Raw genomic sequence first — 24476 nt, 5'->3', positions numbered from 1 at the left:
TTTCTGTGTTCAATTGACTGTGAAATTGATCTCTAATTTGGCATTAAAAATAGAAAGATCATATCATAAGGAACATTTGTACAAAGTTTGAAGTCGATTGGACTTCAACTTCATCAAAAAACTACCTTGACCAAAAACTTTAACCGTAAGCGGGACAGACTGACGAACGAAGGGACGGAAGGACAAATGAACAATCAAACGCGCAGACCAGAAAACATAATCCACCTCTTCTGTCGTAGGTGGGACATAAAAACACTTCTCGATATTTATGCATATTAAAGTAAGATTAGGGTTTAAATTACATGTTAAATAAAATTTGGGGCATATTGATACAGTGTTAGGAAGAACAGTATTTGAGAAAACAGTTAATCAGCAGATTCATCATGATCAATATTTCATGGCATCAAAATTTTTTGAAAGTAAACAAACTTACAACATCTAAATTGATGTGATGGGGAAAAAACTCCCTGAATACATCACTCATGAAACAATGGTTGCCCATGTCGCCATATCTAATGTTCGGAACTGGTGGGAGTTGTTTGAAGTCTCCTGAAGCTATAACCTGAAACAGACCATTTATAATTTAAACAGATGGACAGAAGTGTAAAGACATAAAATTTTCAAATGCATACATTTATATATATATATAGCTCCATTTTATTACAAAAGGAAATGTGGTTTGATTTCTTATGAGACAACTCTCTACAAGAGACCACAATGACACAAATTAATTTAAAAAAATTATTCACGGTATGACCTTCAACAATGAGCAAAGCCCATACAGTATAGTCAGCTATAAAAGGCCCCTTAATTACAATGTAAAACAATTGAAACAAGAAATCTGACAGCCTTATTAAAGTCCGTTTGGATCATATCTTTAAAATCATTGGGAAGAGCCATTCTGCAAATGAATCGAAGGGTCATAATTAGAATTTATAGAAATTTGTCCATCAAAGATATCAAAAGATTGCATTTTATGTCTTTAAACCATACACTGATACAGAAGAATGCATTTCATAAAAAAAGACTGTAATAAATTTTCTTTTCATTGAGCAAAAGCTTAAATGATCTGGAACATATTGAATTAGCAGCAAAATACCAATTAGGTATACAATTTGTATAAACTGTTTAAACAATAGGATTGCACTGAATTAGGAATATTGATTTCTTAAAAGATAAATATACCTGTAATCCACCAAATAAAAAGTCACTGTGTTTAGCAATGCGACACACCATCTCCACCATTTCAAAAATTTTCTGTGATGCCATTCCTATCTCATCAATTATCAAGACATCTGTACTTTTAATTCTTTCTCTGGCATCACTGAAACGTTCATCACTGCAAACAAGTTCTTTCAGTTGTCTTTGAGAAAACCTGCCATCAAGGATACCACACCAAGAATGTATGGTTGTAGCTGATGGTCCCAAATGGGTACTTGCAATTCCAGTGGTTGCTGTGACCGACACCCTCCTTCCTTGTTTAAACAACTTGTTTATGATGGACCTGTTTTTTTTAATATAAAAGAAGTGTTATATCCAATAATAAAAAAAAAATCCTAGTTTGAATAACTACACCTGTAATCCACCAAATAAAAAGTCACGGACATTTATGATTTTAATTTTTCTGTTGAAACAACCCTTTTTTAACAATCAATGCTTTTGAATAACCATTCCCCCTTTTTAACCTCCCTACAAGATTATACCTATAATACCTATAAAATGAAGGAAAACTTCAAAAATAATGGAATGTGTAATAAATCAGTAGTTTCAGTGTACATATATATATATAGTGTATTTTTGACTTAATAATTAAAAATACTGAAAACTTGAATGGAGAATGCAGAATTAATTGTCTCATTGGCACTCATACCACATCTTCATTTGTCTATATACTTTTTTTAACAGGTTGGTAACCACTTACAGTACAGACACTTCTATCAGTAAGCAGGGAGTTCTTCTTGATGATATGTTTAGGAAATGCACCAATTTTTTTACTGAACAGCAGAATCTACTACCAACTAAAGTAATGCTGGGAAAACTAGTAGCTACAGTTTTGAAGACAAATTCAAGGACCAAATACATTAACAACAAACCATTTATATATTTCGATACATTGGTAGAAAAGAATCATTCAAGTAACACCAAAGAACTGAAAATTCCACCGCATTGCCAAGTGAAAACAGAAAACATGGCTCTCACCATAAATTGTGCAAGGGAATACTACCTTAATGGAGTGAGACTACAATGCACAGCCACATTTGCACCCAATTCTACCAGCATAGAAATTTTAGGACATAAAGTAAGTCTAAACATTATTTTAGAACCTAACCAGGAAACTGTTAATGGGATCATATTTTTGTTAGAAAATTTGAAATTTTGCAAGGGAATGCAGCTAGAGAATGTAAATGTTGCAATAAAATCTGCCGTTAATCAAAAGTGGTCATTCATATATAATGAACAACAGGTAGATGAGAGAATTTGTTCCAAAGCATGTGAGAAAATAATTTCTTGGAACTCCAAAAATGATTTCTGTGGAATCTGTGCTAGACTGGTGAGAAGTACTGTTAAACGAAAAATGGAACAAGAGCTCCCACTGACCGAAGAGCAGATAAGTACACCAAAAATACTTTGCCAAAATTCTGGTAACAATGAAACTGAAGATGACAAAAACATAAAAAGCAAAACACTGGATAATGTTGATGTTAATGATCTAATAGACAAACTTTTATCAACAGGAGCACCAGAAAATTTTAGAATTTTACTAGAATCTCAATTACAAAATTGTAATTCTAACCTAGATATACATCAAAGAAGGTGGGATAGTAAAATTATAAGCCTTTGCCTGACTCTGTACTGTAAGTCACCAAATGCCTATGACAACTTAAGGCAGTCTGGAATGCTCTGCTTACCGGCTAAATCAACGTTGATTTATTACAAAAATTGTGTTAAACAAAAACCTGGAATCAACCATGATAATTTAACATGGATGAAAAAGGAAGCAGAGCGTCAACAGGTCAGCATTTTTGGACATAGAGGGGGGCTATTACTTGATGAAATGTCGATACAAGATGATATTGAAATTACACGCAAAGGTGATGCCTGGGAATTTGTTGGAGGAATTGACATGGGTCACACTAATAATGCCATAAGCACTATTACAAATGGTAAAAAGGAAGTGAAACTGGCAACACATTGTTTACAATTTACATTTCATGGCTATCAAGGATTTAGATGGCCTATGGCCTATTACGCATCAAACCCAGCAACTACCCATCAATTGTATATAAATATTTGGGAATGTGTGGATGTTTTAAATGAATATGGTTTTGAAATTGACTATCTTATGTTTGATGGAGCTACAACAAACCGTTGTCTTACAAAACTGCTTCTTGGTGATGATATAAGGGCCTCAAATTTTCTTGCCACTGACATTTATAATAACAGTCATCAATTAGCAATTATTCAAGATATAAAACATGTTTTAAAAAAAATTAGAAACAGTGTTTTATCTAGTAAAACTATAAATCGAAGTGCTGCAGGTAGATACCTCCTTCTTAATGATCAGCCAATTGTTTGGGACCACTTTGAAGAAGCATTTAAATTTAATCAAAGTGGTGGATTTCGTATTCATAGACACCTGACAAAAGACCATATAAACATTACAGGGGCAAGTAAAATGAGAAATAAATATGCAGAGGATGTTCTCAACAGGGATATGCTTTATTTGATGAAATCCTATCAAGCAACATTGGAAAACCCTTCTAGGTTAAGTTCTACAGTTGAACTGCTTGAAAATACTTCACAGCTGGTTGAAATTTTCCATGACAACAGACCTATTTTTGATCTGAACGACAACATTTTTGATAAGCTTAAATCGGTTCTACTTTTCTTTAACAAATGGGAAGAACATGTCCAGAACAGCAAATTGCTCACTAGTAAGAAACATCTCATTACACAAGAAACACGTGATGACTTAAATAGTTCATTGAGTGGATTTATTTCCCTTTGTAAAATGTGTTTAGGAAAAGGAAACAGTATTTCACCTGCTTTTCTTAATTCTGACCTAATTGAAAACCACTTTTGTCAACAGAGAGGCATATGTAATGGACAGAATACTAATCCAACAATTAAACAGTATGGACCATCAAATAATGCAATCATCCTTGGACAATGTACCGTATCTACAAAAAGGAATTCCACAACAAAAGCTACATACTTTAAAGCTACCACACCATGTCCGTTAAATAAACAGCAAACAAAGGCTGCTAAGCAAAAGAATCTTCGGCTATAAGGAACCTTTTATTTACAAAATTACAGAACAGATAATTGCATTCTCGAATCATATCTATAGAAATATATATCTGCAAATAAATCTGTCACCCAACAGAACCTTCCAACGGTGGGATTATCCACGACGTGTTGGTTCTATGGGCTGTAGGATTTTCATTTGTAGTTATGCTCATCTAATAGTCACCTCTTGACTCATTCACAATTAAAAGTCATCCTGAACTATTTGCCACTGAACATTAATGAACCAACTATCAATCAATCATAATTTACCATAACATAATTGTGTAGTGACATTCAACATGTTTTTATTTTTAACAAATGACTGCGCTTAACCATTTGTGTCGATATAGAGAGCAGAGGACCAGCATTGAATAAATGTGTAAAAAATATGGAGCTATTAAATGTAACACAGAACTGATTTTTCAAAAATCTTACTGCGTAAAAAGGGGTCAGGCAAAGGCTTATGGAATTTGATTTTTAACAAGTGACTGAGCTTAACCATTTGTGTAGATATATAGAGCAGAGGACCAGCATTGAATAAATGTGTAAAAAATATGGAGCTATTAAATGTAACACAGAACTGATTTTTCAAAAATCTTACTGCGTGAAAAGGGGTCAGGCAAAGGCTTAGTGAATTTGATTTTTAACAAGTGACTGAGCTTAACCATTTGTGTTGATACAGAGAGCAGAGGACCAGCATTGAATAAATGTGTAAAAAATATGGAGCTATTAAATGTAACACAGAACTGATTTTTCAAAAATCTTACTGCGTAAAAAGGGGTCAGGCAAAGGCTTATGGAATTTGATTTTTAACAAGTGACTGAGCTTAACCATTTGTGTAGATATATAGAGCAGAGGACCAGCATTGAATAAATGTGTAAAAAATATGGAGCTATTAAATGTAACACAGAACTGATTTTTCAAAAATCTTACTGCGTGAAAAGGGGTCAGGCAAAGGCTTAGTGAATTTGATTTTTAACAAGTGACTGAGCTTAACCATTTGTGTTGATATAGAGAGCAGAGGACCAGCATTGAATAAATGTGTAAAAAATATGGAGCTATTAAATGTAACACAGAACTGATTTTTCAAAAATCTTACTGCGTAAAAAGGGGTCAGGCAAAGGCTTATGGAATTTGATTTTTAACAAGTGACTGAGCTTAACCATTTGTGTCGATATAGAGAGCAGAGGACCAGCATTGAATAAATGTGTAAAAAATATGGAGCTATTAAATGTAACACAGAACTGATTTTTCAAAAATCTTACTGCGTGAAAAGGGGTCAGGCAAAGGCTTATGGAATTTGATTTTTAACAAGTGACTGAGCTTAACCATTTGTGTTGATATAGAGAGCAGAGGACCAGCATTGAATAAATGTGTAAAAAATATGGAGCTATTAAATGTAACACAGAACTGATTTTTCAAAAATCTTACTGCGTAAAAAGGGGTCAGGCAAAGGCTTATGGAATTTGATTTTTAACAAGTGACTGAGCTTAACCATTTGTGTCGATATAGAGAGCAGAGGACCAGCATTGAATAAATGTGTAAAAAATATGGAGCTATTAAATGTAACACAAAACTGATTTTTCAAAAATCTTACTGCGTGAAAAGGGGTCAGGCAAAGGCTTATGGAATTTGATTTTTAACAAGTGACTGAGCTTAACCATTTGTGTTGATAAAGCGAGCAGAGGACCAGCATTGAATAAATGTGTAAAAAATATGGAGCTATTAAAAGTTACACAGAACTGATTTTTCAAAAATCTTACTGCGTGAAAAGGGGTCAGGCAAAGGCTTATGGAATTTGATTTTTAACAAGTGACTGAGCTTAACCATTTGTGTTGATATAGAGAGCAAAGGAGTAGCATTGAATAAATGTGTAAAAAATATGGAGCTATTAAATGTAACACAGAACTGCAAATAAATCTGTCACCCAACAGAACCTTCCAACGGTGGGATTATCCACGACGTGTTGGTTCTATGGGCTGTAGAATTTTCATTTGTAGTTATTATCATCTAATAGTCACCTCTTGACTGATTCACAATAAAAAGTCATCCGGAAAGAGCATGAACTATTTGCCACTGAACATTAATGAACAATCAATCAATCATAATTTACCATAACATAATTGTGTAGTGATATAGAGAGAAGAGGACCAGCATTGAATAAAGGTGTACAAAATATGGAGTTATTAAATGTAACACAGAACTGATTTTCAAAAATCTTACTGCGTGAAAAGGGGTCAGGCAAAGGCTTATGGAATTTGATTTTTAACACGCGATTGAGCTAAAAATATCATGTGTGCTGATTTGGAGAGGGACCATAGAATAAAATATGTCAAGAATTTTTTTAGGAACTAATTGTGCGAAAGTAATTATGTAGGAGAGCTGATGAAAAAATACTAACAGCATTTATCATAACAATATCAAGCATCTAACGTTATATCAGGTATCATAAAGATACAATAAACTTTATAGAAGTTGTGATGACAGGAATATTTTATACATATTTGGATAAAAACAATGTCCAGTACCCAGTATTTTATTCATTCAGAGACAATTTCTTAAAATAACTACAAAATGTGTATTGTGCTGTGTGGATACAAGATAAAAAGACCATACCTAGGCCAATAATGGATGACTTCTACAAATTTTGACATGGATTGTCAGTCGTCTCATTGGCGCTAACACCACATCTTTTTATATCGGTAACATGAGGAAAGGAAACAGTTTTCACCTGCTTGTGTAAATGGCATATAAATTCTGAACATAAATTTGTGGAAATCTTGAGCATGAGGTTGTAATAAAATAAAGAACAGAAAGCACATGTACAGTTGAGGTATGTTGTATTTTTTAAAATAATTATGTTGGAGATGATGGGGGAGGTGGATTTAAAGAAGTTCACACTTGTCTTTTTACCACACCACAATGATAAACAGAGCTCATCTGTTGATGTTTTATTTGGCAATTTTATTTTATTTCTTTTGGGGGGGGGGGGGGGGGGGGGGTGCAACTATTTAACTGAAGGAACAAGAAGAACTGTGTATGGCGCAAACATTTTCATTAAGATTTCGACTGGATTAATATAATTATATATTTTTTTAATTAAATGGAGACACTCTGGATTCAGAATATTTTTTTTTTGTACTCTACTTGACCATCTCAACCATAATATTTTTTTTCATATTTATGCTTGACCAGAATATATTCATTTCATGAACCCCCCCCCCCCCCACCAATCTTCTTTGAAGTTAAAAGGTCGCTCCCTAGGAATTATTTCAAGAGCGGGGAATAGTCAGAGAGCGAAAAAAAATTTGGGGGGGAAATTATGATCTGTGTCCCAACTGTTATTATATCATTAAAAAGCCCAATTTACTCATTTCAGATTTATACCTCAAAAGAAATGTTTTGCCTGTTCCACACTGACCGGTCATAATTATATTATGACCCTGTAAGGCTGTATTTAGAGCGAACTGCTGCTTTTCTGTTAACTGTGTATTACCCGCCATATTTCGATAAGTAAATTACCTCCCCTGTAATTATGCTAATATTCTGTGCGGGGTAGCGATGTAATGGCAGTTCCACAATGGAAGTCGAATATTTCCCTCAGCATGACAAAAGTGGTCAGTGGCGATGTCTAGTTGATTAATATCCAGTAAAAAGTTGAGCGGAGTAATAATTAGGTACTCCCTTGTCCCAAAATACCGCAACAGTAAAGCGCAAGCCTTTCACGAAAAAATAAACCGCTTTGTTTACATTTTGCCGATTTTGACATTGGAAGCCTTCTCTATATTATATATATGGACACTATTTTCTTCCCATTGCCAATATTTTCATGCTATTGACAGAACGTCTAGTGCCTGTGGTCTCTGGTGCCTCTCTTCGATCTTCCGATTGCTGGACAGGTATCTTATCATTTTCCGGGCCATTTTTTTTATATATTTTTAAATTCAATTTTAAGCTGAAATCGACTTAATTATCCAAAATTAAAAACGTAATTGTTAAATTATATCACCGACCAGCATTACAACTGTAATAAATTATCGTTGAAAAAATAGTACAAGAGGCTAGGTTTACACTTAAAACGACAAATACCTGAACATTTTAATTATTTGTTAATTCAATCAATGTGTTTTGTTTTGTATGAACATATGCAATTAAGCCTTTCTTATTTTCTTACTTTGATGTTTACATCAATCTGTTCTTCCCAGAGATCTTCTATTTGGTTCTGCATTAGACTATAATACCACAACCCAGCATTATTTACCAAAATATCTACTGGACCTAACTTTGTAATGGTTTCATGAACTAACGCCTTAATCTGTAATAAAACGTGTGAACTATATTGGCTTTATAATCTAAATACAAATCTTACCGAGTCTATGTTACCATAATACAAAAGAACACGAAAAGCACAGTAATAAAATAGTTTGCACCAAGTTGGAAGTTCTGTACTTCTAAATGATATATAGGATCCATGAACCTAATATAAATCATTCATTATTTGTCATCAAATTCATCTAATTGCATCACCAACGAGATGGATGTCTGTAATAAAATTGAGAATGGAAATTGGGAACGTGTCAAAGAGACAACAACCTGACCATAGAACAGACAACAGCAGAAGGTAAGACTATACAGAACTAGAAACAAAATAGCTGCCAAATTCACATTCCGGCTTCTCCATTGTCTATTTTATTCCAAAGTAGTATAGATATGGCAAAATGTTGCACCTAAGAGATCGATATTACCAATTTCACATTTTTAGAACAATCTTCTAAAAAGGGACTCTTTCCGTTGATGAAACTCTGTAAATATATTATGACACATGAAAAGTTAACAAATATATTTTTGGGTTGCTAATTGCTATGAAAGTTTTTCTTTAAGCAGACTCATACTCATTACTGGGCGTCAAACGATTGTCTAATTGTTTGACCTTTTTTATACCTGATCCCTTTTGGTAACATCCGTTTCTACACAAATAGATACTCCTCCATTTTCAGATATTTGTTTCGCTACTTCTTCTAGTTTGTCTTTTCGTCTGGCTGCTAAAGCCACTTTAACTCCTGCTTTCGCTAGAGCTATCCCTGTGGCCTTTCCTATTCCACTTGATGCACCTGTTACTATGGCCACCTTACCTGCTAAACTGCTACCTTTCGAGGGTAAGAAAATAAAATAGATTATTTATTAGGGTTTTTCACATGTCATAAGCGACAAGTTTAAGCGTAATTAGATCTTATTTGGATACTAGAATACTCGTCTAATCTGCATATTAAGAAAGTGTCTTCTTTTTCCACATTGTGACATTTCGACTGAATCTTGTTTCGCATGGCAGGTGATGTATGTCTGCACAGCAGGAAATGTTTACCATGTCAACGCATTCTGATTCGTTCCTTTTTTAGTTCATGCGATTCCATCAGACATTGTTTTACCTTTATTGATCTTGATTTGCGGTTTTTTCAAAAGAAAGGTGTAACTAAGGATAGTTTTTTCAGCGACAAGTTTCTGTGCTTTCTAAATAATTTATTAAATCATTTTAATACAGATAAACTACTGCTGCCTTCAATCAGACGTATTTAAAATCAACAGTGCACATGTCATCAATTAAACATTTTATACTTAAATTTTCTATTATAATAATCAATATTCAATTATTTAAGGTTTTATCAGTGCGTGAACTGGTGACAAAATATTATCGCCCCTGTAAACAGTGGGCTCTTCTGACTAGAGGTAATCGGTAAAGAATAGCGGAAAATGGTGTACATTGTTTACTAGCTTGAAATGAGCTAACACAGACGAACTGAGACGTGTCAACGTAATGTGAATATGGTAATGCACCAGGTAAATTATTAATTGTTAAGTTTATCACATCATCGTATCTCCATATGATAGGTAAATAAGTGAATTTTCGATTTTAAGTGTCGTCAGGGTTCAAACCTGGAATCATGCCAACCTTTCATTATTTTTTTTTAATACTAACCTATAGTCGGAACATCTTGATTTTCTCCCAATTTGTAAAGTTAATTATGCTGCTTGACATATATTTTTTTTGGGAAAAAAAATTGATATGCAGTCAAATGTGGCAGTTTTTAATATTTGTTGCTATGTGAAATAAAGGGAAGTAAATTAAAGTAAAAGAAGGCGCGCTTTTTCAAATAGTAAACAATTTAATTCAGATGCATAGTATTTTGTCAAATGATAAAGAATATCGTAGAAACTTGCTAGAAATTCATCTAATTTATAAAAGATATACAACATGACATACTGAAATCTGAAAAGGGGTAAAACCACCATACCTTGAACAAATTCAGTTAAAAAAAGGGGGGGGGGGGGGTAAAATGCTACGAAATTTAGATTTTATTTATTTTTTGTCGACAGCCAAAAGATGATTTGACATGTAACTAACTACTTTTTCAATTTCATTGTAAAGTAAAATTGGCTTTTTTTGGGGTCTCTGTTTATTGTGGTCTGATGTGTCAGGTTCTCTTTGGATTGCCAAATAATATTATAATCATCTAATTGAATGTTCAAATTATTTTGCAGCGATGGTGTGTATGGAAGGAAGACTGTCATAAAACCCAACAGTTCCGGATGGCCCTTTAAATAATTGCTTTAACATCAATAGCGATGTAAGATTTAAGTGTTTGATTTAGCACAAGTTTAGCCAGGTTTTCCTTGTAATTGTGGCAGAAAAACCACTAGACAGTGTCATGCATTGAAAGGATATCAAACGGATATTTTATGGAATGATTCTCATACATATAAAATCATATGCATAGGAATGTGGAGCTAGTGTCTTTCATGCAGCAATTTTTAATTTCCAATATAAACTCTGAAAAGACAAGAGCATAGAAATGTATACCAATGAGAAACATTCTTTGTGAATAAAATCATTCCAAAACTTAAATGTGTCATTAGTGTTGCATTATTTATCAGTAGAGATAATCAGATTCCAGTAAGATTGTCCAACTGATGGTTTTTGTTTGTAATCATTTTTGTAAATCTTAGTTGTTTTGTACGGAAGCCGATAAGGGCCATTCAAAAAAAATAAATTATGTCGTAATTACGACATAGCATGTCGTAATTTCGACATAACATGTCGTTATAACGACATCGCTATGTCGTAATTTCGACATAATATGTCGTTATAACGACATAGCTATGTCGTAATTTCGACATAACATGTCGTTATAACGACATCGCTATGTCGTAATTTCGACATAATATGTCGTTATAACGACATCGCTTTGTCGTAATTTCGACATAACTTGTCGTAATAACGACATAGCTATGTCGTAATAACGACATCACCATATATATTAAAGAATATGTATTATGATTGCCAAGACACTAAATGACACAGAAATTAACAACTATAGGTCATATCATAATGCCCCCAATAACTAGAAAAGCCCCCGCATAATCAGCTATAAAAGAGGGACGAAAGATACCAGAGGGAGAGCCCCCGAAATGCTGTGTGGCAGACAGTGTTATTAATTAATTATTAGCTCCCTTGGTAGAACTCCAAATTTCATATTTAATGTATTTCATTGGTAAATAATTTACATGAAGCTAAATAAGTATATATCTGTTAATTGCATAGCTTTTGCTATTTGAATTCATTGATTAAAGATATTTATTTATATTGTAAAGTTTAATATTTGTATCGTCGCAAAATCTTTGGTCACCTTCTTTAGTTACCTTCTGTGAGAAACTTATATATTTTATAGATCTTAATCGAAAGTAATAAGAAACCGACCGGGGACTAAGCCGACTGACATAAAGTCCTATCAAGGCAAGCAAAGCCTAACACCTTTCTTTTAAAGAAGCGCACAACTCCGTGGTTTGTGGTAATGAGGGTGAATGAACGTATCGATTGCTGTGTATTTACTGTCAAACGAAGGGCACGATGTTCCTGAAACACGACGTTACACATAAAAAGCGGCATCGAAGAGGGTTTTTGACTAATTTTTGCGAGTTTTATTCGTTTTTTTATATGTTGGTTGATTTATTAATTATATTACAAAATTTTTAAAATTTCTGATTCTGGTTCTGTTCGTTTTGTGATGTCATTTTATCATAAATTACCTCAAGTTGTGGAAATCTATTTAATAATGTTTACCCTTTAAGTTATTTCAACTAAAAATGCATTACTGTCGCAAGTAATGTGGGAAAGAAAGATGGGACAGACGTAGATATAGGCAGATGTGGTACAGTTTTCCGTAAAAAAGATATTTTTTTTTAGATGTACGAAACTTTTATCATATGATGTTTAACTTTCAAGGTGCATATCATCTGTCATTGTAAAATTTCTAAATCTTAACTCAACCCCAATACAATATATCTGACACTCTGCAAGTAAATCGAACATTTTTACCCTTGGTTAAATTTGAATAGAATTGTATTTTCCCGTGTACATAAGTTGTCGAAATACACCCCTTCAATTACTTGAACCTTGGCTTGAGAATTATTTCCGCAAGTCATCTATAGTGTTTAATTTCTGATATACATTTTAAAATATAGTAATCTACTCCTGGATCGTCCGCGAAAACGGCTTAAATAATCCCGGGTTTTTAAAATTCGATGAAACGGTTTTCGTCGCTGTTTGGGATTTGTTTTTCAAGTACTAGTACCTCCATTTCATGCACAAGTTTATATTGACGAAAAGTTCCGGCTTCGCTAGTACAGGAATTAATTTCATCACGACAGTTATAACATGAATAGCAGGACAAATCGCGAAGTAAAACACTCCGTGAACTGGTATAAGTCTTTTAATATTGGTGATTGCACCTTACTGAAATGACGACTTTAAATGATCTATGGAGTACTTCCACAATATAAATTTCAATTCGAATTTTACATTTAGAGGATTGTCTTGGTGTCTAAAAATTGTCTTTGCAAAAGTTGGACGAAGTTCATGTAATGAGATGTTTTCCCCATTTCACCATTCTTTTAAATAAATCGTTAAAAGCTATAAACGATTAATAAAAATTGCAAAATTTAACCTGTGTCGAACCTATGTCCCCGGGTGGAGTCTATAGCAACATGCGGTATTTTTTTTTTTCGGCAGCAATCATCAACCTGTTTTTCCAAATTTCACAACACGATTTGTTTTAATTATCATGAACATTTAATTGAAACTTAAGCACATGTAACGACGGAAATTAGCGTCTTTCGAACTTTCGACGTTTGGACAAATTGGCTACTGTTTTGTAATGTGTGGAAGCATTTTATTCCTTTAAGACCCAAACATGTAGTTAATAAGAAAAGAATCTTGTCATTTTTTACTCTTCGTGTATCTAACTTTTGTTTTGATTAATTATAAAAAATACGCGTTAACTGCTTTGAAAAATGAAATATCAACTTGGACAAAATGGTTACCGTTTGAAAAACGACTGTGTAGAGAAGATTTTATTGAATCAGGAATATTTGAACTCACGAACAATGAGGCAAATATTTGTACTTTTGTTAGATATTATTATTGTCTTACTATTTTTATTCATTTTCTGCTACTTACAAAATTCACTTTCAGTCGTTGAGATAACGAAAAACGTCGTTGGACATTTTTCTTATTCCCGCTTAATATAAAGCCACCGAGTCAAATAAAATTTGGCAAAAATAACGTCTTTAACGCCACAAAGAACCGACATCTGTCGTTGTTCCTGCCAAGTATCAAGAAGATCAGAGAATAAGAAATAGGATCACTATACATAAGATTTAAAACAGTTTTTCATAAATGTAACGTTGGACATCCGGTTTTTTTCACATAGCTTTGCTAATATAATCATCAAATATACTAGATATTACTTAGTATATGATCAAGAGCTGTAAAAACATAATTTGAAACATATATTGAATTTGCTTTAATATTGGTTCGTGTTTTCTAACATTTTTATTTTGTTTTGCGGATGAAATTTCGAAGATTCTGTTTTAAATACTAGAGGTTGTAGAAACATCGTGTCCAACGTTTGTAAGTAGAAAGAGAGCATTCAATATATTTCAATTCACCCTTATTACACGAAGGCATGTAGTTGGGCGCTGGTTTATAGGTCGGATATATGTCAGTCCTCATATAATTCCTCACATATTAGTTCAAACAAGTAGAAAGTTTATCACACTAAGTCTGTATCTTCTTAATTAGGATCTATAAATTATATAAGTTTCTCACAGAAGGTAACCAAAGAAGGTGACCAAAGATTTTGCAACGATACAAATATTAAACTTTACAATATGAATAATTATAGTATAACTAATCGCCGTATTTGAATATCAAAAATAAGACAACGCGTGACCGAACGACGCATGGATTAAACGAGTGCGCAGCACGAGTTTAATCCATAGCGGCGTTCGGTCACAAGTTGTCTTATTTTTGATATTCAAATACGGCGATTAGTTATTCTTTTTATTACATTGGCAAAATTTGGCTTTTTTTTATAAAATTAATGTAGAAAATGTAAGGAACTATATCTTTTTCCTACGCATTGACAATTTGTTTTGATCCGACGTTATCGACGTCTTGACAACGCCTATTGTTGTATGACGTCAGAGAGTGAAATAACCACGTTTATTTCACATGTGAAATTATCGGTTTTTATCTAACTGGGAAATCAATGTAATTCATTGCAACCAATGTAATAAATATCTTTAATCAATGAATTCAAATAGCAAAAGATATGCAAATAACAAATATATACTTATTAAGCATCATGTAAATTAATCAACAATGAAATACTTTAAATATGAAATTTGGAGTTTTACCAAGGGAGCTAATAATTAATTAATGTTTACACTGTCTGCCACACAGCATTTCGGGGCCTCTCCCTCTGGTATCTTTCGTCCCTCTTTTATAGCTGACTATGCGGGGGCTTTTCTAATTATTGGGGGCATTATGATAACATATAGTTGTTAATTTCTGTGTCATTTAGTCTCTTGGCAATGATAATACATATTCTTTAATATATATAGTGATGTCGTTATTACGACATAGCTATGTCGTTAAAACGACATAGTGATGTCGTAATAACGACATGTTATGTCGAAATAACGACATAGCGATGTCGTAATAACGACATGTTATGTCGAAATTACGACATAGCGATGTCGTAATTACGACATAATTTTTTTTTTTGAATGGCCCTTATCGGCTTCCGTAGTTTTGACAATCCGGGCTGTGCATGTTGCCCGACTGCCCCTTTCAGTGTGAGACAATATTTTGTTTATGATAAACAAAATCACTGATTCAAGACTGGAACGGACCCCTTTTGGGCAGTTAGTGCAAATCCTTTAGGTTTAAACCATTACATGTAATACGGGGGAGGGGGGAGATTTTTTTTTACAGAGTCAAACATTTTTCCTAATAATAATACATTGAGATTTAATATATACTTTGTTATATGTAGTGTGTATATTAAAGTATTGCCAACAAAATTCATCAAATTTGGGATCATAATATTGTTTAAGAAAAACCCTTAAATCATAAAAGTTCATAATCTTCTGTAACACACGTGCATGGTTAATTCGGATCACATATTTTCTATTCCGATGTTATAAGAATTCGAAAGTTCATATCATTTACAATATCATTCAAAAAAATTCTGGGATTTTTTTTTTTAACTATCAACGTTGAACCTCGAGGTTACATTGTAGTAAAAAAAAATCCAATAAAAACGTTGAATGTAAATGATATGCACCTTTAAATCTTATATTGTAGGACTCATGTTGTTCAAACATAATGTGTTGATCAATTATGTTATGATGATTTTGATAAACTTCACATTAGGTAATCTTTCACGTATATTGATTACATTATATCGAGTTGTCCCAACGATATACTTGTCGGTGTGCTCGATCATACGAATTTACCGACATTCATATACACAAAATGACACAACTTTGAAAAATTCTTGTGACGAAACTACATTTCGGAACACGTTAAAAATTGGATACCCAGAAAGCTACATTATTAAGGTTTGATATATATTTTTTTCAAAAAAAAAGAAAAATATGCAGTCAAATGTGGCAGTTTTTTACACACCCCTATGTTGAACAATAGGTTGTTCAATTAACAGCATGTTTGGCAATTAAAAAATCATATATTAACACATTTAGCTTTAACATATACTTTATTTATAGTGGTTGTATAAAAGTTATATAATGGTTTTGTGTTTTAAGAGATATTCATCCCTATGCATATCGGGTTTTATGCGTAAATTGTCTCTCCTGTTTTTAGACCTTTTCTATCTCTTTCATAAGAAGAGTGACTTTTCTATTGTTCTAGTGTCACTGGAAATCCCACTGTTATTTGGTTAACACTTTTGAAATACAATAATAAATTATATTATTATACGTTTGGTTATATTTCTCTCGAGTTACGTAATTAATTCCCTTAGTCCTCAACTATATCCTAGTTCAGCTACACTTTGTACTTTATATTTGAAAAGCCAGATTTTAAATTACTAGAATATTGTATATAGTAAGAATAACCCTCCTTTGAAGGGTAGTACGTGCTGTTAATTAAGCTGCAATTTAGAAGTTAAACTTTGTTGCTTTCTTATGATTACGGAAATGACTAATTAAAAATATAAACAACAGAATTTTGATTAGTTGTCAGCATTAAATGGAAGATTCAAGATCTGTTTTTCAACACACGGTACGGATCAATATAATATCTGATTGTTTAGAACCAGAACAGATTAATAACAAATCCATGTAATGGTTTAATGGGCAATATGGACGCAAAATTTGGATGGTCGCATGAGAAACAGATGTGTTGAAAATAAACAGAAATTATACTGCCTCGCAGTTAACAGAAGGTTGTTAGTTTTTTAATGTCCAAAAAGCCTTCTATCTCCGTATACACAAGGTATTATATTTAGAGTCCTTTGGACGTTGCAGACGGAATACTGGGTGTCTTTGGGGAACATTCAAAGACGCTGAAGGCTCTATATGATTGTCAACGCATGTTAATCGAACATGTACGAATATCAAATATTTGAATGTGACTTGACCAAGTTGATTTGTGTGTATTTTAGCTAAATATAACAACATTAGATTTGTAGCTGTGTAAATTTTACCTGTACGATACACTGTTTATGTTATTATACATGTTGATGTAGAGTGAAGCATTAAACTTATTAACAATTGCGCAATATCTCATATGACTTTGTGTGCATATTGTACGCAGTATAAAGTTTTCATACGCACTGTTGACCGCAGAGTAGGTAGGTATAAGTTAAAAAAAATACTGATCTCACCTGAAGCCATGTTAACAATAGTGTATGGTACAATTGTTATCACGTGGTGTGTATGCAGCACGTTTGTGACATTTAATTGATTCTTCGCTTAAAACGGAATAAATTGTGTACAACCGAACTCAGTATACAGAAAGAACGAATCGACAGCGTAGCTTTAATAATTAGGGCCCCGCCTTTAGGCGGGTCGCCCTATAGTGATCAGTCTGTCCGAACGTCCGTCCGTAACACTTTTAACTTTGTGTCCGCTCCATATCTAGAGAACCATTATGATTTCATACTTTATACTTTACATGTTTATTAACCACCACCAGAGGGCGTGTCATGATGTATGTACAACTTCCTAGGTCAAAGGTCAGGGTAAAAAAACTTTGGTTTCAGTTAACAACCCTGTGTCCTGTGGTGAAGATTGTGTCCGCTCTATATCTTGGGACGTTATGATTTCAAAGTTTATACTTGACATGTATATGAACCAACACCAGGGGGTGTGTCATAATTTATGAACAACTGCCTAGGGCAAAGTTCAAGGTCAAAAACTTTGGTTTCAGTTGACAACCCCATGTCCTATGGTAAATATCGTGTCCGCGCTATATCTTGAGAACCGTTATCATTTCAAAGTTTATACTTGACATGTATATAAACCAACACCAAAGGGTGTGTCATAATTTATGTGCAACTTCCTAGGTCAAAGGTCAAGGTCAAAAAGTTTGGTTTCAGTTGACAACCCCATGTCTTATGGTAAAGATCGTGTCCGCTCTATATATTGAGAACCGTTATCATTTCAAAGTTTATACTTGACATGTTTATAAACCAACACCAAAGGATGTGTCATAATTTATTTACAACTTCCTAGGTCAAAGGTCAAGGTCAAAAATTTGATTTCAGTTGACAAACCCATGTCCTATGGTAAAGATACAATTTTTTAATGCACATTATTCACAGCGGGGCCCACAGAGATGGCTCCCATCTCAATGATATCTAGTTTGATTTCTTATTGTATTATAGGTTAAAGTCATATGAAACGAGTGAGTGGTGAAAAATAATGTTTTTCCAATTCTTGAACCAATGCATGTATATATCACAAACTAAGTCCTCTGTGCACGATTTTATCATTATTTACGCAAATATATCGTATAATCGTCAATTTTTTTTCTCTCTGTCTGTTATGATTTAACAAATATGGCTGCTCATTAAATGCCGTGTTTTGAAGCCGAAGTTTACCGATTGTCACCTTAGTAATATTTAGAGTATATTTAATTGTGTGTATCTTGATTTAAACTGTCGAGGGGGCGTGCCCCCGAGACTGTTTAAATGAAGATACACACAATTAAATATACTCTTAATGTTTTGTATCACAACCAATCAAAATTCAGACCTTTTGTTTTAGAGACACAAGTCTTATGTATACAATTCCTGTTTGAAAAATTGCACGAGTTTCTTGACCCACGTGTTTTTACGCCGGCACAAATGATTTAGTATATTAAAAACCATGGAGCCGAATACAAGTTATGAAGACCCGTTTAATGATGGCTTAAACATAGTTATGTCTCAAATTCCCGAACCCAAACCACTCATAATGGGGACTCAAAACGTTTTTGGGGCCAGTTCAAGCACATCCCTGACAAATGCATTTGATGACGACCTGGACATAATTCTGTCTCAAGTAGCCGACCACATGGAACAAGAGTATGCGTGTACAGAATCCCTATCACATATGACCATTTCTCAATGTGTAGCGGAATATTTGGAACCTGACGATGATTTACCAAACTTTTTCCTGGGTTTTGGCGAGGAAACCAAAATGGTAGAGTCCTGTGAAAAGAGATTTGGGAATCCGGCAAGCAAAGAGGACTTGGACAAATTAATAAACTCCCAGAAAAACCCAAATACAGAAAAAAATACCAAATGGGCTGTGGAAGCATTCATGAAATGGAGGGAACAAAGAAACAAAGAAAATGAGAATATCCCCCTTTTAAAGCATATGGATGCCGAAACCATGGACAGATGTCTACAGCGGTTTGTTGTTGAAGTACGGAAACAAGATGGACTTGAATACCCCCCAAAATCACTGTATTATATAATTTGTGGACTTTTGAGACATTTGAGAGACGAGGAAATCCATGACAAGAATTTTCTAAATGAAAATGACATTAGGTTTGTCGTTTTCCGTAAGGTACTAAACGCTAAAATGAAGGAATTAGCCTCCCGGGGACTCGGAAGTACTACGAAACAGGCCGACCCCATCACCAAAGAGGACGAAGAAAAAATTTGGAATTCTGGAGTGTTCGGCTGTGACAATTCCGTGGCGTTACAAAATACAGTTTTCTTTTACAACTGTAAACTGTTTGGAATGCGGGGTTATGATGAGCACAGAAATTTGGAGTGTGAACAGTTTTCTATCGGATGTGACGGTTCCGAAAGTAGATTCATCCATTTCACTGGTAGGACTAGTAAAACTTTCAGCGGAGGATTAAACCAGCTTCATGTGAAAAGTAAAGATATTAAACACTTCTGTCCAAAAACTAAAGGTGAGTTTTTATTTTGTTTGTTCAGTAACGTTTAGAAGCGGTGAACACCATTTAATACTAATAGGTCTGATTGGATAAGGCTATGTTTAAACTGAAAATCTATTTCTTTACTTGAAAAAAACAAAATGTATAATATTTGTATAATACGCATAAGCACTGTATGCGTCTTAGGTGTTTTGGTTCATGTGGACCCTTTGTCTAAAATGACTGATTTTTCACCTCAAAATTTACCGAGTACATACAAATCTATGCATTTGGAAAATATTTTAAGCATAACATGCCCTAGATAAATAAATTTTAAATATTATATTTTTGTTTTGTTTACAGAACTTCTATAACAGAATGGAAAACAAGTCATTGATTAACTTGTTGTTTGCTATATTTGTTTGGATGTTTGTTTACTATTTACTGGAACTTGATTGGACAATAAACATTAAATTCATTTCATGTCAATTCTTATTGTCCAATCAAATCCCAGTATATGTAAAAACTGACTGAAACTCCGCCTACCTATTGTTTGCAAACAACCAAGCAAACACAGGAAGAAAGTTGATCAATGTTTTGTTTTGCAATTTATAATTACATTAGATGTATGATTCATTATAATACGTTATTCTTTTTGGCAATCTCGCGTTATTCCTTAATCAATTCATTACACAATATGATTTACCATCCATGATGACACGAGGTCCCACAATTAACAGATAAATTAAATAAAAGCATGATAAAAATCGTGTTTTCATGATTCTAGCTAAAAATGTAATTATATAAAGTATTGAATGCTTCTTTTTTTTTTAACTTCATAGAGTTGTAAAAGCGTTGATCGTGCGCACATTTTTTTTGAATGAAGCGTTTCAACGCTTTTACACCCCAATGAAGTTGCAAAAAGAAGCATTCAATTCTTAATTAGTAACGTAAAACTTAACAGGATTTTGCCGTGCACTTTTTTCATTCCGCCAGAAGGTGCCAAAATAAACCGTGTTGGAAAAGAGGTTTGAGATGCACATGTGGCATGTTTGTCTGTACTCAGAGTGAAAATTGAGGTGATTACACAGTAATTTTAGCCAACGGGTCCACATGAACATTAAGGAACACCATTTGTATGTGGCTTTAGTATATCAGCGACTCGATTTAGCATGTAATATTTGCCGCTGAACAAAAAGCAGATATATGTCAATGTATCTGTAAATTCTTAAACTTAATATTAATTATAATGACATTTTCTGAAAAAAATTATCGCACTATATTTTTCCCTGTTTGCAGTTGGATCCCTTTATCTTAAAACTCGGGAAAAAAACTCTTATTATGGTAACAGCATGTCTCATTTATTATTACATCAACCTACTTCTGTCAGATTTCTGAAGATATGGTATGATTGCCAATGAGACAACTCTCCACAATTTACCAAATGACACAGAAGTAAACAACTATATGTCATCGTACCACCTTCAACTATGAACAAAGCCCATACCGAATAGTCAGCTATAAAAGGCCCCTTGATGACAAATGTCAAACAAATCAAGCGAGAAAACTGACGGTCTAATTTATATACAAAAAATGAACGAAAACAAACCACTGAATAAATTGCGAGTATAAGTTCATTTTAAAAATGGTTTATTGTAAAAAATTGAAAAACAATTCAAAATTCAAAAACTTCTATACTAATCTTTTTGGATATTTGATGAGGATTTTAATTTTCGTTTTCGCTGTTGGTGTTAAAATAAATAAACACAATAATTAAATTTGATACTGTCCACTCAGTTACACCTTTAAACTCATCTTGTTGTGTAAATATCTATTGTCCTGTATTAGCAATGTCTATCAAAAAATCAAAACAATACACTAAGGTTGTTACCTGAGAGGACCATCTCAAAGATGTAACCCAGCCAACTGTGAAATGTTTACATGTAATCTGAGAAGAACTATATCAAAGATTTAACCCGTCCAACTTTGTGAAATGTTTACACATTCTACAGGATCAGAAAAAAAAAAATGCCAATCAAAATTCAAAAAAATAAATTATCTTTCTGAAACACAAAATGCATTTAACTTTTAACTTGTCTAGTGGATGCCAGGCATTACAACTTTTTTTCAACTAGACAGGCAAGTCTGTACTCTTGATTTTTTTTTTGAAAGTTCAATGCATTAAAAATAATCTAATTAACAATCTTATGGAAAGGCTAACTGCAAATGTTCGAATTCAAGAGTTTGTAAAATAAAACACCACAAAGATATGAATTTCCAAAAACCGGTTATTCAAACACACGTATCTACTCAATTGTTATGACTCGAAAGAAAGATATAGAATGTATTGACCCATATATGTGTTTTAGTATTGTGAGTTTAAAATGTTGTGTATCATCCTGTAGCCTATAAAGCTGTATCAAATATTTGTGCTAGTGCTTTTCTATACGTTGTTTTCCTTTTCAAAGCAATTTAGAATGAAATTCAAAACAGTGTGGCTGTAGCCATTGATTGACACATTAAATTCATCCATTGACTGGGACAATTTAGGTGAACGTTTGTATGTAACGACCACTGCTCACTATGTACTTTTTAAAGACACTTAAACTATGGGGTCACCAAAGGTTCTCAACCCCTTAATAAAGTAATTCGAAAAATTAATCAGAAATAACACGATGTTTTGATTTATATCAATTATATAAATCAAAACATAAAGGTTATTCCTGATTAATTTTTCGAATTATTTTATAATTAAAGGCGTTAAGAAACTTTTGGTGACCCCACAGTTTAAATGTCTATCGTATGTACGTCGTGAACAGTGGTCGTTACAGACAAACGTTCGCGTAAATTATCCCAGTCAATGGATGAATTTAATGTGTCAATCAATGGCCATAGCCACACTGTTTTGAATTTCATTCTATGTGTTCTTTTCCCCCATTACAGTTTTGTTCTTCAAGTTATTCAGCACACAATTTCACAGCCTGGTTAAAAGCGATATTGGCCCGGTTATACTAATATTGGACTGGTAAATTGCATAGCCTATAGGTTACTGGTATCATTATACGTGATGCTTTTCATATCGGCAAGATATGCGTGTTGGGCATATGACTAGGGCAATATGAAAAACACCACGTAATAGGCGGATTGATAATTTCAGATAAGGGAGTTCAGTTACCGCTCCCCCTTTTGGGCCCCTCTAAATCCACTTTTGATTCCTGGACGACTATAGTAAATACTTTTTTTTTTAAATGCATATTTAATGTGCAAGAAGGTTTTATTAACCCATTTGATTGTGCATGTTATACTTTATTAACTTTAATTTCTTGCTTTGCAGATAGATGTTGCATCGCTGAGTATTATGAAAAATATTTAGCTGCTCTTGGCAACCGTGGCCCGTTTTATCGAAGGCCCCTAGCCGGATCTTCAATTCGTTATGGGGAACAAGCTGTCGGCATTAATAAGCTGAAAGGATTCATGAGAGAAATAACTTCAAAAGCTGGCCTACAGGGGAATTTCACAAACCACTCGGGCAAAAGAAGTTGCGCAACTCAGTTATACACCGCTGGTATCCCGGAACAGGAGATTATGTCCCGAACGGGACATAGGACCGAGACGGCTGTTCGAAAATACAAAAGGTCTTCTAATGAAATTCTCCATGAAGTTTCAGATGTGTTGAATCCGCCTATGAAAAAGGAAAAACCGGGAAATGCTCTACTGGAAAATGACATGGAAGTTGATTCCCCAAATAAATCAACAGAACTACTCACCAGGAGTCCTTTTCCAAAGCCAATGCAAGATATATCTAACTTGCCCGACCAGAAACCGTCAATGTTCAACAATTGCACTTTTAATTTTTGAATCTTTTCATCAGACTGAGTCTTTACCGATTTGCAATTCTGACTTGATTGATACTATTCGTTTGAACATGTACGTGGAAAGGAATTCCAATTGTAAAAAGACAATTTTTGCACTTGTTTGTTTGGGGGACTTCTATTTGTAGTATATATGTAATAAAATTGTAGCTTGAAATCATCAACCTTTTTTGTTACAACTTAAGGAAAAGGGGGAGGTAATATCAAATTTCCCAACGAATTATAATTTAGAAGATTTCTTAGATTCTTGGTAATAATTCATCACTAATATTTTTTTACTATAAATATTGGAAGATGTGGTATGAGTGCCAATGAGACAACTCTCCACCCAAGTCACAATTTATAAATATATAGGTCAATGTGTGGTCATTAATATATAATAGACAAAAGGAAAAGCAAGCATCAGTGAATTTGTGTGCTCGGGTGCATAGATTTACCATCAATTATCCAACTGAAAGGTAGATGTGCTAAAAGATTGACACATTTTCATTCATGTGACCTTAATACTGCTAAAAATAAACCGTGCATTAACAGTACTCCAGTTAGAGCACGTATAGATAGATCACAGTTGCACTATA

General features: G+C 33.6%; 2 protein-coding genes across 2 annotated transcripts in view; one reads left to right on the top strand and one right to left on the bottom strand.

Annotated features, from left to right (window-relative positions):
- The window catches only part of LOC139524624 (uncharacterized oxidoreductase SSP0419-like), a 33014-nt gene extending 15357 nt beyond the window's left edge, over nucleotides 1-17657 (bottom strand). Inside the window, exons 1-3 of the mRNA XM_071319571.1 lie at nucleotides 17538-17657; nucleotides 9232-9437; nucleotides 8465-8605 (exon numbers count right to left, since the gene is read on the bottom strand). Of these exons, the coding sequence (XP_071175672.1) occupies nucleotides 8465-8605; nucleotides 9232-9437; nucleotides 17538-17547 (357 nt within the window). The 5' untranslated portion in view covers nucleotides 17548-17657. The remainder of the gene's footprint in view (nucleotides 1-8464; nucleotides 8606-9231; nucleotides 9438-17537) is intronic.
- Nucleotides 17658-18788: 1131 nt separating this feature from the next.
- Nucleotides 18789-24043, top strand: LOC139524623 (uncharacterized protein KIAA1958-like). The gene is made up of 2 exons (XM_071319570.1): nucleotides 18789-20062; nucleotides 23361-24043. The coding sequence occupies exons 1-2, from the start codon at nucleotides 19024-19026 to the stop codon at nucleotides 23882-23884; spliced, it is 1563 nt and encodes a 520-aa protein (XP_071175671.1). The 5' UTR covers nucleotides 18789-19023; the 3' UTR covers nucleotides 23885-24043.
- The last annotated feature ends 433 nt before the right edge of the window (nucleotides 24044-24476 follow it).

The sequence above is a fragment of the Mytilus edulis genome, chromosome 5, assembly GCF_963676685.1.
Source record: "Mytilus edulis chromosome 5, xbMytEdul2.2, whole genome shotgun sequence".
NCBI classification, from domain to species: domain Eukaryota; kingdom Metazoa; phylum Mollusca; class Bivalvia; order Mytilida; family Mytilidae; genus Mytilus; species Mytilus edulis.
This window is presented reverse-complemented; position numbering and strand designations above follow the sequence as displayed.

Excerpts from the sequence above, each read along its gene's own strand:
- LOC139524623 (XM_071319570.1), top strand. The coding sequence starts at position 19,024 with ATGGAGCCGAATACAAGTTATGAAGACCCGTTTAATGATGGCTTAAAC. Across the intron at positions 20,063-23,360 it reads CTTCTGTCCAAAAACTAAAG|ATAGATGTTGCATCGCTGAG; the intron begins GTGAGTTTTTAT and ends CTTGCTTTGCAG.